The sequence below is a fragment of the Rhagoletis zephyria genome, unplaced genomic scaffold (assembly GCF_001687245.7).
Source record: "Rhagoletis zephyria isolate East Lansing unplaced genomic scaffold, Rhagoletis_zephyria_1.1 Rzeph_scaffold_06976, whole genome shotgun sequence".
Classification (NCBI taxonomy): domain Eukaryota; kingdom Metazoa; phylum Arthropoda; class Insecta; order Diptera; family Tephritidae; genus Rhagoletis; species Rhagoletis zephyria.
Window position 1 is genome coordinate 8,936 of NW_016164059.1, and position 19,311 is coordinate 28,246.

Genomic DNA, 19,311 nt, shown 5'->3' on the forward strand with positions numbered 1-19,311 from the left:
ACAGCAGAATAAGTTTAGTCACTGTCCAAATGTAAGCCATCCAGACCACAATACATATTTGGCCCTTATGTAGGGATTCTCATACTGCAGGTTTATACATATATATGTATCACTTGACAGAACGGTAGCACGTCACGTTTGAGTCCCCCAGCATGGCAGCAAAACTCCGTCGGCGAACCCGGCCATATTTGGCGAAGACATATTTTTCCGCCCCTGTTTGGTTGGACATTTGAAAGCTGGGCATTAATACATATGTAAATTTTTAGTTTTTGAAAAACTGTGTAAAGATTAAACAATAAAAGTGGCCATGTGTTTAAAGTGAACCCATTCACATATCCACTTTTTACCTTTCAGGCTTCTATGTCCAATTTCTGCAATTCAACAGTAGTTTTATCCTTCATACTGAACAAAATTTATGCAAAATTTTTTAATAAACAAAAATGTGCAGTTTATAAATTAAGCAAAATTTATGTCCTCTTTTTTACATTAATGCATGCGTTCTTTTTTCTATTTTGCAGCTCTTAACCAAACACTGTGACCATCAAGCATTTTCAACTCGTCAGCGTCAGATGAGCGGATGCAAAGTAGTGACACTCAACCACAATGGATGGCGAACCGATGTCATTCACCAGTCTGGCGCTGATGTTACTATTGTTAATAGCAATTGTAATGTTTGCCTGCCATTGTTTGGGGCCACACGCCAACACATGGATGCGATCCAATAAGGAAGAAAAGATAGGACTATCGAAAAATAAACTTTTTCATGCCAATGGTTATATGGTGAGAGAGGAAATTCCTATGACACTAAAAGATTAACATAGACCGCTAAATTTACACACTTTGATTTCAGATCCATTCCGGCTCAGAATTTTTACTCAGCAACAGCGGCAGTTTTAAGCGTTTTGATACTATCGATAAGGATGACTACCGGCAGTCGGGTCAACAGCCCACCCATCATGCAACTACACCGCTTTGGAATCTAGCTGGCGAGGGGGAAGTTGATGCCAACATACCACCACAGCCGTTAAGACCAGCACCAGCACCCGGCACACAGACGCCCGCCAGTGCGGGTCACATAAAAACAGTCACTTTTTCATTTGAACAAATCAATGAGACCACCACACCCACGAACAATGGTGGCGGACACCGATTTCTGGAACAAGTAAACTCGAATAGTCGCGCCAGTAACAGTGATAACGCATCGATGGTTTCTTGCATGCGTTCTTCTATGAAGACCACAAATGCGCCAATACCAAAACCAATTGAAGCGCCACCACCGCCACGACTGTCTGCTGCCCCATCGTCGGCCTTGAGCGCTACCGCCATACCACGCCCGGTGGCTAAGCGGCATGTGTCATTGCAAAATGTTGGCATTGGTGCAGCTGCTACAGGTGGTCATGTGGATACAATCAAAACTACAACAACAATACAGGAAACTGAAGCTTTACCCACAACAACGACAACAGCTGCAACGACTGCGAATGGCGAGCGTAGTCATTTGAAGGCGTTGAAGCGTCGTAATTCCAGCACAAATCCCTTTCTTTGCGAATCCGCGGATAGCTTACCGGAATCCAACACTGCCTTATCAGCACAGCAAACATCAGAGCAACAACAACAACAAAAACAACAACAGTTTAATACACTTACAAATAAGCAAAATAGTTCTAACTACACCAACAGTAATATAAACAGTAATAATGGCGCCGCAATCGACGTACGAACTGTACCAGCAGCCGCTACAACTACAAGCGACAGTGCCATAAATGGCAGCTGTAATCCTTTCTACAGCGAGTTGACCAATGCGCCTGATGCGTTAACAGCGAACTCCAACAACACTGCACCAACTTCACTAAGCGCAAAATCACTACAACAACAATTCCAAGAATTTCGCAATCGTTCGTTTTCCACCACGGAAGCAACCGAAGACGCCGACTTAAGTTCGCTCTCAAGTGGATTACGTCGATTAACACAAAACTCAACGAACCCCTTCACCGGCTTGTCGCAACGCGTACAAAAGGGGCCACACATGCTACAGAAAACCATCTCGGAAGACTTCCTCTTCCGCAAACTGGGCGTAAGTACAGTTGGTGCACAGGCAGCAAATTGCACGTCAGTTTTGAGTGGCAACGGCAACGGCAGCAGCAGCATTAGTGGTAGTGGTAGTGGTAGTGGCAGTGGCAACACCACCTGGACCTTTGGCCGTTCATTGCTGCGCCAAGATTCTCTAATGAGCCTTGGCCGACGCAACAGTTCACAATGTTCACTCGACTCGACGGCGTGCGGTTCGCTGGAGGGCATCAACTTGGAGCGTGCGATCTCGTGTGACTCGGTGAACTCGGACACCTCGTCAGTATTTGTGGGCGAATTGGATCAGCCATATACACAGATAACGGGATACCTGTGTGTCGGATTGCAATATGACAAGTGAGTAGCGAGAATAATGGGCAATGGCGGGGGGTGTCAAGAAGTTAAAAGAGGCATGTACATACATATATGTGTATGTGCATATGTGTAGCAAAAGCGCCTGCTGTTGATAGCTAGCTGGGAAAAAACAACTAGGCCCATATTGTTAGTGGTGTTGTGCTTGGGCAAACGTTAGTGCACTTCAGCCAACCGTAATAGGACTCTTGCCACCAGCAGATGCTATGTACAGATAAATAAGCTTGCATACACGTCCGTTCACATATGGCAACAATGTTCTCCACCACCACCTCCAATTGCAATACAACCTACAGACTAGCTACATAGGCTATAGGATGGGTTACGGCACTTATGTTTTATGTGCTAACAACCTTTCAAGTGTGCAATGTGCATTCACCCGAATCATGTGCTGCATTATTTTTGTTGCAAATGTTATCTGTGTTGTTGGTGTTTTTAAAGCTTTGTTGGTTAGGTTTCCAACACAAACATATGTACGTATTTAACTTGCACTGGTCTGCTATACATGTTAGCATGTATATGTACAAATGTAACATATGTATGTATACCCAGTAGGAAATGAGGATAGTAGATGCATATTTAGAGAGTCTTTTCATTATTAAGTAATAACTAAGATGTAAGTGAGACCCTCGACGGATTTTCTGCAATTCTATTATTGAAAGTCACAAGTCATTCAGATCTTTTGGCGGATCTCTTTCTTATAATACCCAGTTTTTCGAAAAAAGTGTCTTCCAAAATGTTTTCTGCAACATAATCTCCGAACTTCATTTGAATCCTCCTGATATTTTCGAAAAAGTGTCCTCCATAAAAGTAGGATATCTTAAAGCTCCTGCCCCTGCTCAATAGAAGAATCAGCCCGCTGTGATACCCCTCAGAATTTCCATATATCTCTTAGAAATTGAACCAAGGATACATATATCCCAGAAAGTTGAGAACTTTGCAGAATTTATTTTCGCGTCTTAGCCGAGGTAGGTCAATGGCAAATATAGTATTCAATAATCTAGCCTCCTTCGTCGCCTTTCTATGAGCCAGTGTCCGGTTATTCTAGCAACTACTAACCTTAGAAAGCAGCGGTCGAGCCGTACAAGAACTTTAGATTGCTTTCCATTGATTTTTCTGATTAAATTTGCATTGTAGTCTAAAGGATCTCTTCCACAACCCTCCTTGAGTTTACAACATTAATAAAGCAAATTTTTAAATTCTGCTTGCAGGACTTTAAAGGTATCTATTAACAGTTCCGTGGCAGCATTCATTGCCAGCTCGCCATCCCTGCCATCCATGCGGTTATCAGGGAGGGACGCCCCTGTGTCCAGTGGTTCATACAACGATTAAAGAGCATTTCTATGCCAGCTGGGTGAGATCACCTATGCAGTCAATGGCTACGTTGGACGTTATCCTGTTGGATTTTTAAGATTTAGGCTGCCCGAATATATCGTGATAGACTGCTTTAAGGGAGAAGAAACTCTGAGCCACAGGGGGCCTCATTTATGCCTGTTAGTTTTGCCTGAAAAGCGCTACAGTGGTCAGGTAAACGAAAACTGATGTTTTGTGAGATCTATGTAGATAGGCTTCGACCCTGGGTCTAAGTCTTTGTGCCACTGTGAAGCCCCAATGAGTACCAGACTTCAGTTCCTAGGATCATCGTACCTGACCTAAATGGTATCTAGCCCATTCGTTCCTCTCTGGGACTTCTATGGAGAATTTGCTATTTAGATAGAGTGGAAGGGTAGTTAAATTTGCGAAAATTACCAGGTATGGTCTTTGCGGGGATCGGTCACCCAAGACCCTGAAACAGACGAAGCTCTGATTAGATTCCTCCTCTACCTTGACATTTCTCATTTTATTCCATTTTTTTTGGGTTGTTCACACTTGCCTGGTTACCGGGTTATCTGGTTATGTGGTTATATTTTTTATTCAGTTTAACATCTTGAATTCGCCTTGATAGTGATTTAAGAACTTTTGATAGAAGAAAATTTCTTTTCCATTTCTTGTGCGTTTTCAATAAATTTTTCGTTTTTCTTGAAAGCTGTATTCTAAGCTTACAAATTTCTTACAAGCCACTATCGGGTTTTCAGTGGACTGAACTTGTGTTTGTCTTTTTTTTTGTGCACAACACGTTTAATATTAATTACGCTTGCCTTACTAACATTGCAGACGCGTATGCGTTTCTAATGCATTTGTGGCGCTATATTCCATGTCCACTCTTAACTCACCCACAGCTATTATTTTTACAAGCATATGTTAATACATACATACATACATATATGTGTGCATATGAATATACATATTTGCACTATTTATATACATTTCTTTGTCGTATTNTTATCATGTAGCGGTAGCTTTCGGAAAGGTGGAAAACATATATTTAATACTTGCGCCGGGTATTTAATGTTCGGCTCCGCCCGAACTTAGACTTTCTTACTTGTTGATAGTTCAATATACGAATAGTGAATAGGTACATGGTAACTAAGTTATTTAAATTCTTCAACATTCAAATTAATTTCAAATTAACAGTCATTATCAGTAATGTTTAAGACTCTCTCTCAAAGATAATTTCTGAGAGAAGTGGCCAGATCTTGAGATCGGGATCTCGAAGTTCCAGGCGAAGTCTACCTCCGTGATTTGACAATCGCAGCTTCGCAACCTATTAGACGCCCCATGTCGAAGAGCGCTCTTAGCAGCGGCGGAATAACCTCAAAGTCAAGAATAGACACAAAGATCTTCGCCTCTTCTGGCAATTAACGATTTTCTGCATTGAGTGAGTAAATTCGAAAATGGTTTATCTTGTTTAGAGGGATTAAGCCTAGCGACCTTTTCGGTTCGTAATTTTACTAGCCCACTCACCGCCGAGATGAACTTCCCTACAACCAGAATGACCAAGTTCTCTGCATGTCCAACAACTAGTGGCTTTCGAGATGTAGCGTGAAGAAGAGGAGATATACCGTCACACCGCCTTCTTGAATAGTACCTTGTGTAGAAGTGTTCCTTATTTCTACCATTTCCAATGAGTCACTGATGTTTCTCTTACTCAACATATTGTTTACGCAAGGAATGATTACTAAAAAGATTTGTTAATAAAGCCATTGTTCCACCTGCTGTGTTTGCCGTAGACCCGGCTTTTCGACACCAAATGTTGCCGACATCCCAGGGAGCGCTCGCCGTCGCCTGGCAAATGTAATCACAAGGAACCTAGTGATAAAAGGGCATACTTTTTGGCGCTTTTATTGCTTATTATAAGCCAAGCGAAAGCAAAAATATAAAAACGAATTGTGTTACAATGTGTGGAGCTAAGACTTAAGTGTATTTCGAACTTTGTAATTCCTAAATAAAACATGAAAATTATTGGAATGTCCAGAAAGCTCCCGCGAACAACACAAAATGAGATAAAGGCCTAAAAAAGTGAAAAAAAAATCCAAAGCTTTCAAAGACACGAAAAAATATCGACAAATTCTAAATTATCCCGAAAAGCCACGCAAAAATAAAACCAAAAATTTCGAAAATTTTCCAAAAAAAATTTAAACTCAAAAAAATCCCAAAAAAGTTTACCCTTTTCTTTTTTGTTAAATTTCATATAAACAAGAAAAATATGTCGAACATTTGCTACTCAAAAAAGTTCGAGTCAATTTGGTTTTTACCTTCCTTTTATTAGCTCGCGATGTAACTATGTAATATTGATGCGCCTAAAAGATGCAGCGATTTCTATTCTCAAGTTACATACCTGATGACAGTACGAATGGCAATTATAATAGGGAGGTTTTAGTTTTTTATACCCGAGCGCACTTGTGCACAAGGGTATATTAATTTTGTTACACTATAATTTTATTTCTACTAAAAATTAGAAACAACAATTTCCTAAATAATCCATACAAGAGTTGAAAAGTCCAGAAATGGCTGGAAAAGAACTCTAAAATTATAGCAAATTTCCGAAAAAGCGAAAAAAAATCTCCAAGAATAGTTCAAAATTATTTACATTCTGAATTTTTAATCAAGTATTTTTACCTTACTTAAATTCATTCTTTTTCTAATTATGCATTTTAGGTATTCAAAGATTCTGTCACGCCTGGCTATAATGAAACCTTCAACTTTTGGCTAAAAAAACAGCATGGACGACACTCGCTTTGGTTCCATTTATATCACAATGGTGATGCGCACACGTTGATCGGTGAAGCCGAAATGGAAATCGGTGAAATGCCGCGCTCTGTCACCACATGGATACCACTAACCGATTCACGCAAATGTAATGCACAGTGGGGCGAATTAATGTTCTCTCTAAGCTATTTGCCCACAGCCGAACGCCTTACAATTGTTATAGTGAAAGCGCGAAATTTAAAAATGGAAATAAAAGAAAGTGGTAAAAACGGCGCACCACAGGAGGTACAAAGCGTTTTCGTGAAGGTAAGTTTGCAATGTGAATGACGTACATATGCAAATGCAGCAACTAAGTGCTTGAGAATTAATTCCAATTTTTTTTTTTTAATGCTCTTAGGTCTACTTGATGAACAACGAGAAGAAAGTGCTTAAGAAACGCACCTCACTGAAACGTCGCGATCGCTGCCCCATCTTTAATGAATCGATGATTTTCAGTGTGCCACCGCCAAGCCTTACCACCGTACAGCTGCGTCTCACCGTTTTTGGTGTAACCGATGCTGAGGATGGCGCACCGCGTATTGCGCCAATTGGACATGTGATAGCCGGTGCCTGTGCCACGGGCAAGGGATTGCGCCATTGGCATCAAATGCTCTCCTCGCTACGCAAACCGGTGGCAATGTGGCATGTGCTGCGACGCGCCTCCTATCAGCCGATATTTACCGGCGGCGCTGAGGCAGTTGTAGCCGCTATGCAGAGCAACGCCTTACGTGCCAAGCGTAACAGTATTATTTAAATGTTGTTATTGTGAGCTAGTAAGATTATTTATGTACTACGAACGAATAACGCTGGTTGTAAGAATCCCTACATTTTATTGCCGATCATAGTTTTTTCGGCGCCACTCAATTAGAGAGTGGATCGAAAAAGAAAATCAGACCAATCAAATATACTCAATCTTTCCTATTTATTTAGCGCCCAAATATACTCCAAGCAAACTGGATTTTTAACCGCAGACTCTTAGATGCATACATACATATTTATGTAATTTTAGGAGTGTTGTAACCCAACATAAGACTTGTACTACTTCAGTATTGCATTAAGCACTTTGTTATACTTTTATAGTGTCCACTTTAAACCTAAAGACTAACCCATTCAAACCAAATCCTCGCTTCCTCTGTCTCGCACTCACTCACTAACTTATATGCAATCTATAACTTAACACGCACGTGGTTTTTCCGCACATACATATATACGAAATATTCCTACTATATAGAATCAGCACTCAACCTCACTATTCTCAAATTTACTACTAACTCTCATACCTAGTCCACAAAAGCGCAACTTATACCTTCGAATAGTGAACGAAATTACACAGACAGAAAAAAAAACAAATTGCATATTTAACATTGTATTTATATTTATATACATACATATATAAATATACATATACATACATACATATGTATGCAGTAAATATATTCGTAGCATATGCACTCGGGTTTGTGGCTAATAAATGAATATTTAAGCAGATAGTATATTATATATCACAAAAATAGTTACTAATGTAATAAAAATATAAAATATATACTATATGTAGTTGGAGCTAAATATCAGTAATATTATCAAACGATACATGAATACATATATGTATTTATTACACTGTGCGACACGAAATAGTGATATCTATCAGAGCATATATGAGGCCATGAGAGCAAAAGAATACAGTTTTTGGGTTAAGCCACTTCTGCTTTCATGATTTCATTTGTCGGGTGGGGGAAGTGAAATAAAAAAAAAAAACTATTTGTGCAGTCAAATTACAAAAAGCTCACGATTTTTTTGCAATATACTTTTTAAACACTGTGAGGCTAGTCGCAGTGAATGTTAAATTTTAGTTGTAGCCCTCTTTGGGTTGTGGAATCGCCGCTATCTTGAAAAAAATTGTTGCCACATTTCAGAAAAATATTCATTTTATGGCCGCCCAAAAGTTAGTATCCGTATGAGGTAGTCAAATTCCTATAGAATATTACACTAATACGTTCCCATGCAGTTGAATAAGGACAATACTTTTTCACTTTTTGTTCTGCGTTATTTTTCTTTTATTTAATTTTCATTATTTTTCAATCAAAATACAGTTCATTCTCTGACAAAAACCATAGAAATGCAAGTTTAAAACTTTATAGAAAATTAAAAAAAAAAACAAATTTCCCGATATTAAAGAAATGGTTAGGCGCAGCCTTATTTCAAACACAAGTTTTTCCTTAGGAGACCTACATATATTAGATGAATTTTTTCATATAGAATTTTCACACATTAAAATTTTTTATGTAAAATAAGGGTTAAAATGCTTTTAGGGGGGCTAATTATACATATATTTTGTATCAGTTTAAAATAATTTTGATGTAGTAAGAAATCCTCTAAAACCATTTCAATTATTATTTTACATAAAAAAGTTAAGCTTAAGATTTTACGACCTATAACAGGCCTTGTGAATCCCCTAATTACTTCCTAGAACGGGTCTTTTGACTAAATTTACTAAAAATAGCAGTTAGAGGGTAAAAATTATCCACAAAAATGCTAATCAGCAAATTTTAATAGAGGAAAGTGTAAATAATGTTTTATTAAAGCTCCTTTTTGGAAGCTTTCCCCAAAAAATAAACTTTCAGGAAAAAAAATTGTTTGGTGAGAAAGAGCATCATCCTCTTAAGGTTTGACTAGAACGTATAAATAATAACGTTGGAGCATAATTTAGTTAAGGTTCCTTCCTGATGAAGTAGAAACACTGGCCGCCCAAGTTATCAAGGTGGCAGAGATTCTGCAACTCTCTGACTCCCGTAAATAAAGTTTTACAATTGCTACAAGATTTTTGCACAGTTTCGAGGTATGACATATTTTTTTAAAGGAGAAGAACTTATACATATGAAGCCCAACTTTTGTATACCTAGAGCTTGATTTGCACCGTCAGGCCTCTACTACACAGTCACAATCACGCTACCCCTAATAGTATGGACCAGTTTAAAAAGCACATCCTAGGCACGGCTGAATGTCTGTCGATAGCCTTACACAGACGGCAAAATTGATTTCTTAGACTGGAAAAAAGGTTGCGAAGTCAGTCAGATATATACATTTTTTTAGTCCTAGGAGAAAACACCTGAGTAGGTATCAATTCCGGTTCCAGTCGAAGTTCTTTCCAAAGGCGTGCCCTAAACTGAAATCGAAGCATTATACTAAATTTAAATTATTTTAAGGAGTATAAGAAATAGATTTGCGATAGCATTGATGGAATTTGCAGTGGAAGTTTTTATTGCCACTGCAAGACGGAAACATACGGCCCACTAAACTCTGCCTAGTTTTACATGATTATATTGGTTTTCCACCAGACCAAGAAAAGCAGCTAAAGTAGGGTGATTTCTCGACAATTCTAAAGACTTCGTAAAACGTTGTCTCAGTGAATCGTCCTAGTAGTAGGTATGCCGCCCTCTAACCGATGTAAATATCGATGGCGAAATCAATGATTTCTCATCATCACGCATCCCTACCTCGTGGATATGTACATATGTAAGCAGTGGCTCCGATATACACCCGCCGTGGGAAAATTCCCGGAATCTGATTGTCGAGATAGTTCTTTTTAACCCCTTGTTGCCCAAGCCCAGAAAAACATTATTTTTCGTATTAATTTTTGTATATTATAATTCATATGCATGTTTTATCAATCAATAAAAAAAATCATAAATTTCAAGGACATCTTAGTATAAGAAAAGGATATGGTACTTTGCAGTACCGTCGGGTTTCAAGAATCAAATTGTTATACTTCAATTCCATGGTATTCGGCGAAACAGTTATTTTTTCATTGCAACATAAAAATATGCCGCAGTGTTGGCGTTTCGAATGTGGTTTTGACTGAACTTTTTTTATGCTGCACATTTCACATCTTCCTCGGCTTTCAACAAATATAGGCCAATGTACTCCCAAATTACCTAATGGGACATCTTTTGCCACTGACTCACTCTTACCACGTCGTTTTTTGCTTGATGGTGCTACGGGAAGACTCAAACTTCGTTTATTGGCAACAACATTTTTTTGAGTCATTAAGCCTTGGGCCACGGTCCGTCTGTATTCTAGCAAAGTAATTTTGTCGTGAGTTTGACAGTACACGATGTAAGAATTAATGAACGTTATTTCTAGAAGCCCCCAAAACAATGTATGCCACCATTTTTTAGATCGTCTGTCTATCCCGTAGGCACTTCTTAACTGATCAGCATGGTCTACTCCACACATGAGAGTTGTAATCTTTAATTGCAGTTGGACATTGAACCTGTATTTCTTTCCCTTTCCGATCTCTTCTCTGAACTGCAGTTTGCTCAGTGCCATGAAAATTAGATGCCAATAATATTGGTTTGTTATCTATCCATTTAAAAACAATTACACCGTTCATTGTTGTTCGTGAATCAAACTCGCCTCTTTTCATTTTCTTGTCTGGTTTCATGTTTGATGGAAGTCCTTTCCGATTTGCTTTGGAACTGCGGGTGAAATATGATTCCCTCAACAATTGTTTCAATGAATGACAAGAAAAATTTTGTTGGAGTGTCTATATCTGCAAAATAACCAACTACTGCTCCCTCTGGTGAGTCAAATTATGAAACCTCTGTTATTTTCTCAACTTTTCTCCATTTTCGCAATGGTTCTTCAAGAACTCCGTTTTGGGGATCTTCCAGTAATATATTTGCCTCAGCAGTTTGTTCTGCCTGGATTTGATTTAGAATCTCATTAAAAATGTCATCCTCATTGTCTTTTGAAAGGATCACTTGTTCATCTTCATCCTCACTCTCAATATCAGTGTTTTGGCCATTGTCGAGTAGAATTTCTTCCAAAATTGCAGCAATTTCATTTTCTCTCAAAGATCTGCCGTAAACTCCAGACATGATTAACTAAAAACTATATATAATTGCATATATACATATACATATTACATTTGAAAATACTACAAGGGCCAGAAGAGCCCAACGGTACTTACAAGTCTCCAATGGAAAATCAGTTATCACTGACAAACAAACAAGAGGTAGATATTTCTTTCGTCAGTTATAGATATATAAATCACCAAGCTTATATTTTATTTTTATTTTGTAGAAAAATATTAAAAACTTTGCTAGAAATAATGAAAAAAAGACGCCACTATTAACTCGCGACTGCACTATAGAAAATTCCAACTTGAAATGAGCATGCAAAAAAAATAGAAAATACGTGACAAAAAGTTCCGTTAAATATGCTTGTTATTTTGTACTCTGGAGTACCGTTGGTCTGCATGGTAGACAAACTTCACCCATTCTGTTTAAAAGAGCAAAAATAACGATGGTACTAAAGAGTACCGTCGGACGACAAGGGGTTAAGTTTGATCAAGCAAATTTTCAAGCGTCTAAAGTCGAACAGCCAAATTCATAAAAAAAAAGATTTAAAGATTTATGCATCGAAAAATGGTGTGGAAATGTAAAACTTTTTAAATATATTTTATTTTTTATGAATAAGGCCATAAAATTATAGTTCACCATATTTCACTTCCACTACCCAAAACATGTCTTGTCGTGCAGTGTTATTGTTATACTCATAAAGCAATTACTGAGGCGAGTTAAATATATCTACTGAATCTAAAACTTTTATGTATATAAATTGTTGATTAAAAAACAAAAAATTGTTAAAAGCACACAAAAAAACATAACTGTTGGCAATCAAGCAAATGCAACTAATCAAACTAAAACTGCATACTAGATATGTTCAAAAACTTTAAATGAGACATAGCTTTGGGGTTAAACCAAAACAATGTTTTTTTTTGTTTTTGTGATTGAAAAACTCGTTATATTCGAGAAATGTAGTAGGGCGAAAAAAGTCAAAATACTTGTTAAACAAAATAACGTCCTTTTTTCTACTACAGGAATGCGAAAGCCCAAAAAAAAACATTTTGACACTTTTAAAGCAACGGAAGAAATCTTAAATAAATGTAGTCACTGGGTGTATGTACCACTTGAGACTGGATCCATTTAAAATCATGCAGGCAGTCCAATAGTATATCGAGAATTGACTTCAGAGTAAAAAGTGTTTTTCTGCTTGAAAAAAAAATGAACAATGAATTTTTTTTTAATTTTGTAAAAAAAATATTTTTTGGTATTTTTTTTTAAACTTGTAGTTTCCGTAATTTTTAAGCCATTTATTTGCTCCTAAAGTTGTTTATCTCCATTTGTTGTTCTTTTTTAAAATAGATCAATTAAAGTGACCTTTTTTTTGCTTGTTTCTTCAAAAAAATTAAGTATTATTTTTATTTACTAAAATTCTTTAATTTTGAAGATATTTATTTATTTATTTATATATTTAAGGAAAAAACTTACTTAAGGAACTATTAGAAATTTAAAAAATTGTAATATTTAAGAGGAAGTAATTCTATGAAAATTAAAAAAATATGTTCTGCATTTTACAAGCAGAAAAATATACATATTTTATTTTGAAGTCAATTCTCGATATACCATTGGACTGCCTGCATGATTTGAAATGGATCCAGTCATGAAATTGTTAATAATGAAAAAATCTGATATTTGAAAAATTTTAATTGACATCTTGAGCAAATGAAGTTAGTACCTTATGGATAAACAATTTATTTGCACAATCAGTCGATAGAAATTCTAAAATAACAAACCATTGTTGCGTTCAAGAATTATAAAACATTTTACAAACCCACTTATATACGCGTACATATATACATACATACATACATATAAAAATACTATCAACACTTCAAATAATAAATATTCCTTCTCAAATACTCTTCAATACATACATACGGCATGATTATACATATTTACATATAAACATAAAAATAAAGCCAAGTTTCAAATCATTTTGCATAATCATATTTCTCGAAAATTGTGATAAACTAAGCTAGAAGAAAAAAATTTGTTTGCGAAATTCATATATAATCTTAAAGAGAAAAAAAAAATTAAAATATTTGTCTATGAATACTTAGAATTATCACAAATAGTTAACTAAATATTAGTTGAAATCACTTTAATTTTCTTACAAAAATTTGTTGGATTTTAGTTTATTATAATCGTTTTGTATTTTTCTTTTGGATTTTTTTTTTGTATGTGTTTTTTTCGCCATTCAAAAACGCAACTCATCTAATTAAAATGGACAATAATTGAAATTTTCAGAGCCACCAAAGCAGAATTGAATGAAATAGAAAAACCACAATTTCAGTTATGTAGTAAAATCCGAAAACCACCACTATCAATGTTCGAAAAGTTTGCACCAATTGTACAGTGGCACAAACGTAGTAAAACATTAAGATACTTTTCAACCAATATAGCACTCTAAAAAATGCACAGACACAGCTACAAAAAAAAAACAAATAACTGAGAATTAATATTGAATTCTTTAGCTAAAAAGAAAAGAAATTAAAAAATAAATGTGTACGAAAGGGTTAGTTACTTCAGATCCAAAACAGTCTTCTCGTTCATATCCATTTTAAGATTTATCAAAAGCCTATTCATTTATAATAAAACAAAAACAATAGTAAAACATTATATGTATATCAAAAGTTTGTACTAGATTTTTATGAAATGTTATTACAAGAAGATTAATACTATAGTACTAGCAATAGTTAAAAAAAAAAAGTTTATATTAGCGTTGTTTAGTTCTAAAGAAATCGTTTTCATATTTACATATTTAAAAGGATAATGATGTACGTAATTACATACATAAATATACATACATATGATACATTGTTGAATAAATTTAAATACCGGTTACACATACATAAATTAATACATACATACATGCAGACAGACAAACATGTGCATTATGCTTTATTATTTATAAATGCAGACATAAAAAAATATTGTAATAAAGGAAAATATTAAAACAAAGTCTGAAAATATTTTTGTTGTTTTGCTTGCAGTTAATTAAGTACAATGACTACGAGGAGGGCGAATAGTTTCACATACATAGCCATAGAAAGCACAGCAATTCAATAAAAGTCGTCCATATGGCTTTTATAATACAACGACACTCCGACTATACCCAGTAGGAAAAGTAGTAATGCATTACAGGCGTATGTATTTCTTATGCGTTCTCGATAATATTACTGCTAACTATGTAATCAGCATTCTAATGTATTCAAAAAGTTCCAAAAATTTCATAGTAAAATACATTCATTTCTCGATACTAGGTAATGCAAAATTGAATGCCCAACTTTTCTTAGGACATCGCCCTGGAAAAAAAATGCATTTTGTTTTACTGATTATTTTTTCGATTACTATACATTACATTTTCCCACTGGGTAGCTTCCGCTCCTTAAAGAATCTTTGGTACCATAGGAAATAGGAACAAACCAACCTACCTTTCAATTACTGAGTTTACTTTAACCTTTATTTATACACATTGGTGTAAAGAAGGATTGCGCGAATAAAGAACGTTTCTACAAGCTTAAAGATCGTACTTTCAACAATTTGCGTCGCTGTCTCCAGATCGAAAAACAAGAAACCAGATCGGTTTTATAATGTAATCGAAGATAGACGCGTTTCTAGTGTTTTACACATACCAACGATCTAGGATCCAATGTATGTGCAAACACGGCATATTAGCTACTAAGGTCCAGAGCAAACTCTAATTATTGAGGGAACACTTTTGAAGCCCAGTCGCATTCCTAGGGACGCACTTGGACATTTAATAGATTGTCCTTTGTGTTACCACGAAAGTTAAACGAAGACCATCACTTAGTCGACAAAACGCCGCAAGCCGTGTATGAAATTACGAGTACAGCTAATTTCAATGCCTGAGAGCTCTTCAGGGTTAGACTGGAAGTGCGAGCCAAAAGGTTTCCGCTTTAGCCTCGTAAAGGCTTGGCAGTATAATAGAAAAGTGAGATTCTTAAACTCACTGCGTAAATACCAATCACACAGTGGGCTGTCGGAAGCCTCTGATCTACCATAGGCTAGAAGGATCTTGCAGCTTCGCGTGTACTAGTCTTTACCCAGCGCTCGTTGAACTTAAATGCGGTTTAACCGTCCAAAAGTGAACCATAGGAGAATAGAGAAATGTCAGCTGCTCTATATCCGGTGTTAACGCTTCAAGGCTTCAAGACTTTGAACCCAAATGAGTCGGACCAGGAAATACTCCGACGCGGTTGAGAAGTCTTCAGTACACCACCTTAGCTTTCAAGGCCTTGATGGACGCCTGGCTATCAGTGTATATGCTCACTTCCTTAACTCTGGCGTCACACTCTTCAGCAGTGAGTCGCCCGCTTTTTTATTGAAAGTTATTTCCATCCTTGCGAAAATGTAGGTAGAAAGGAAGTTACTAGGAGCCATTACGTAGATGTAGTAATCTGTATGGTCAGGGATGAAACCAAAACCCTCCAGCACTACCGAGTATTCACTTTTCGAGCCATTTAACCACCCGGTTTTAATGAGTCTAACGACAGTTCGTACTGCAATAGTTCTGCCTGCAATACTGGCCGGCGTTATTTTCAGCATGACGTTAAGCGCCATAGTGCGGATTGGTTCTTAATGCACTACCAAAACCGATTAGGGCAATCTCCTGCTCGCGCTCTAGTCGCTTGGCTAGTGTAGCCATCTCTGCATTTTTCTAAGTTGTCGGGTTGCCCACAATTAGGCGAAAAGTAATATTTGCATGAAAAGGCGTGCGTGAACGTGCGCGATTAAAAAATAAGTCTTCGTGAGCGTGCAAGAACGTGAGTTAGAACAATTTTAGAAAACGCGAGTGTATGTGACTTACAAAATCACGAGCGTGAACGTAAGCCACAATCTCTCACGCACCCATTTCCAATACATAGTGAAGTGAGCTCCACCAATGCAGTGATATTTATTACCTGCGGGAAATTACAGTTCTTGTTGTCAGATTTAAAAAAAAAACAGCGAGGAATTTATCTTATGTCGTACGAATGGATACAAACGTTCCATCCCTGAGGGTTTTAAATGCGGTAGCAGAGCAAGAGTAAGTCCTCCTTTGAGATCATAAGATAGATAACGAGACAATGCGACAAGCAGATCTATTGTGCCCTCAACTCTTCACAAAACCTCAGCCAGCCCTAGAGACTCTATAAATTTCATAATAGATCCCCGGATCTGGGAGTGAATGTACTCCTCTACTGGCCAAATATGCCCTGTGCTCCTTTCCCTACGGCGTGAAACAGTCATACATCCAGAAGGTGGTGTAATGGAGTTTTCTTGGCAGAGTCACAGATTTCTAAATTCTACCACTTAACATACAATTGCACATCGAAAATCCTGCAATAATTCTTAGTTTCGCCTTAGGGAGACCCATGAGTACCCTTTATATTTTTAGATTTTACCTTCTTAGAAAGCTCTTGAATTGACGGAGTCCCATGATATTACGCCAATGCAGTTCCCTTAGTTTAGTGTTTTCCTTCGGGGTCGAAGCAGTGGCCAATCTGGCTAACTGATCCGCTTCCTCATTTCCTTGGACTCCCATGAGCTTTGGTACTCAAATCAATTGGATGGTATTGTTCTCCCCCAGAGCATTAAGCCTCTCTACACACTCCAGGACAACTGAGGATTTGATCTCGAAGGATAAGAGAGCCCTAAATAGAGGAAGTACTTTACCGCACTTGACGTTTCTAATTGGTTTCAGTTGGTATGGAATCAAAAGGACGTGCGTGCTTTATTGGATAGGATCACAATCGACTAGACGTTGGTAGTGACGTACCAATCAAGAAAAAGAAGAGGGAATATGATATCGGGATGAAAATGAGAACCTAAAATACATATATGTATGTATAGATACATTAGTACATTATATTATTATAGGCAAAAATAAGTAGGTACCAAACACCATGTTGCGAGCTAATTTACGAAAACAATCTCAAAAACCACAAAATATGACTTTTATTTTGATACACAAAACTAACACACTTATAAGAAAGCAATTATCAATTTCACTAACCCAGCACAACAAGTTCACATAGTCATTTGAAATGCAAAAGGGCCTAACTAACAAGAAATACAAAATCCACTTATGGATTGATTATGATGCCTTTCATCGATTTAGAAGTCCCCAATCGTTTTATGTAAAAAAAAAAAAAATATTCGCTAGTTACTACTTCTTGCATTTCAGGTGACGCATGTATGTAGATATGTCTAATACACTCTCTGCCAGTGTCGGTAAAGAAGGCACTTGAACATGCGTCTAGCCGTCTGGCCCGACACACTGTGGGAACAGCACTTGTGCCTCATTGGCCGAAGAGTGTAGCGTACAGATCAGCGATCGCAGCCAATGAGAACGCTACAACAAGCGGTACTTGTTTTTGTTGAAAGTCAACATTTGAAACAAGAAAAGAATAACAAAAGAATTGAAAGGGAAAACTAAGTTTTCTAATTACTTGCATTTTAAATTTTGTTACTTTTGCCTATGTATCTAAATATATATGCATTTGTGTGTAGGTCTGTACGTTGAGTCTACTATTGTATATGTACATAGGCGGATACACGTTTTTGTAAGTATTTGTGGCGATTTCCGTTTCTAAGCAAATATTGAAACATTTCTTTTATTTAAGTAGTCAACTTAAGAGGAATCAAATGAGTGAACACGCAGCACACTTTCGCTAGCAAGCAGCGCGTTAACAGATGGAATAGGAGTATATTAAGTGATACGCACGATCAGCAATTGAAGTGATTTGTGTTGGTTAAGAAAAAGTGCTAGATACTATAAAATAAACGTGGGCAATAATTTGCAAGATAGAAATATTTAAAAAACAGACTTTAAAATAAAGAGCATTTAAAGTTAAAAAGAAGTATCCTCAATTTATGAGTCGACGGTTGTTTTTGAAATTTTTTCAACACCAACATACACCATACAAACGCCATGCTCGGTTGCCACTACACGCCAGCTTCATCACCAGCTTTATCGGATCAGGACATGCCACAAAATAGTAACATTCACAACATGAACTCACCATCACCTCAAACGAGAGCTTCGAATCTATCAACTCCCAATAGTTCACCATCCTTCTCCTCAAGCACCTGCTCTCCCACCGCCTTCTCATCTTCAACCACATCACCACCGCCGGCGCCACAAAAGGAGTCACGCATATTGCGTACGCCGAAATGTGCACGCTGTCGCAATCATGGCGTCATCTCTTGTGTCAAAGGTCATAAAAAGCTTTGTCGTTGGCGCGAATGTTGCTGTCCGAACTGTCAATTAGTTGTCGATCGCCAACGTGTGATGGCCGCCCAGGTGGCACTGCGTCGCCAACAATCCATGGAAGCACTGGAGGCTCAAGCGAATGGACAATGCGCACTGGGCGAAGGTGTTACAGCGCCAACAACAACACAGCCAAGCAGTGACAGCGGCGGTAAAATGGCTTCCTCCAATTCGTTTCACACCAAACAGGCACTACTCGCACAGAAGAAAATTTATAAGCAGCGTTTACGTACGCTACAACAAACAACGCTGCATATAACTGCCGCAATGGAAGGTGAGTTTAGTGTTTTTAGTCTGTTATTTTTCACAACAAATACCGAATGATATTGCTGATCGTAGCTTTCTTTGTTGTTGTTGGCATAGCTCTTTCATAGAGTCATTTATGTAGTATGTATGTATATATGTATGTATGTATTTATGTAGTCATGTGCTCAATTGAGTTTCAATTAGTGGGGTGTGTCAGTTCACCCTGCCATTGTGCTGGCGTTGGATACGCTTTGATAGACAGTTTCATTTGGCACCAGCTGTCGACAGCTTCAAATTCTCTCACTCCTTCCCATTCCA

The 19,311-nt window shown here is 37.3% G+C and overlaps 2 protein-coding genes across 2 annotated transcripts; both read left to right on the forward strand.

Annotated features, from left to right (window-relative positions):
- Positions 1 to 545: 545 nt before the first annotated feature.
- Syt12 (Synaptotagmin 12) lies at positions 546 to 7,838 on the forward strand. Its single transcript, XM_017629642.1, has 5 exons — positions 546 to 780; positions 851 to 2,424; positions 3,661 to 3,793; positions 6,478 to 6,834; positions 6,926 to 7,838. The coding sequence occupies exons 1-5, from the start codon at positions 604 to 606 to the stop codon at positions 7,319 to 7,321; spliced, it is 2,637 nt and encodes an 878-aa protein (XP_017485131.1). The 5' UTR covers positions 546 to 603; the 3' UTR covers positions 7,322 to 7,838.
- A 10,570-nt stretch (positions 7,839 to 18,408) lies between these two features.
- On the forward strand, positions 18,409 to 19,021 carry dmrt11E (doublesex-Mab related 11E; the record flags this gene model as incomplete). Its single annotated transcript, XM_017629644.1, has 1 exon — positions 18,409 to 19,021. A coding segment is annotated over exon 1 (613 nt), but the record flags the coding sequence as incomplete, so codon positions are not given.
- Positions 19,022 to 19,311: the final 290 nt, after the last annotated feature.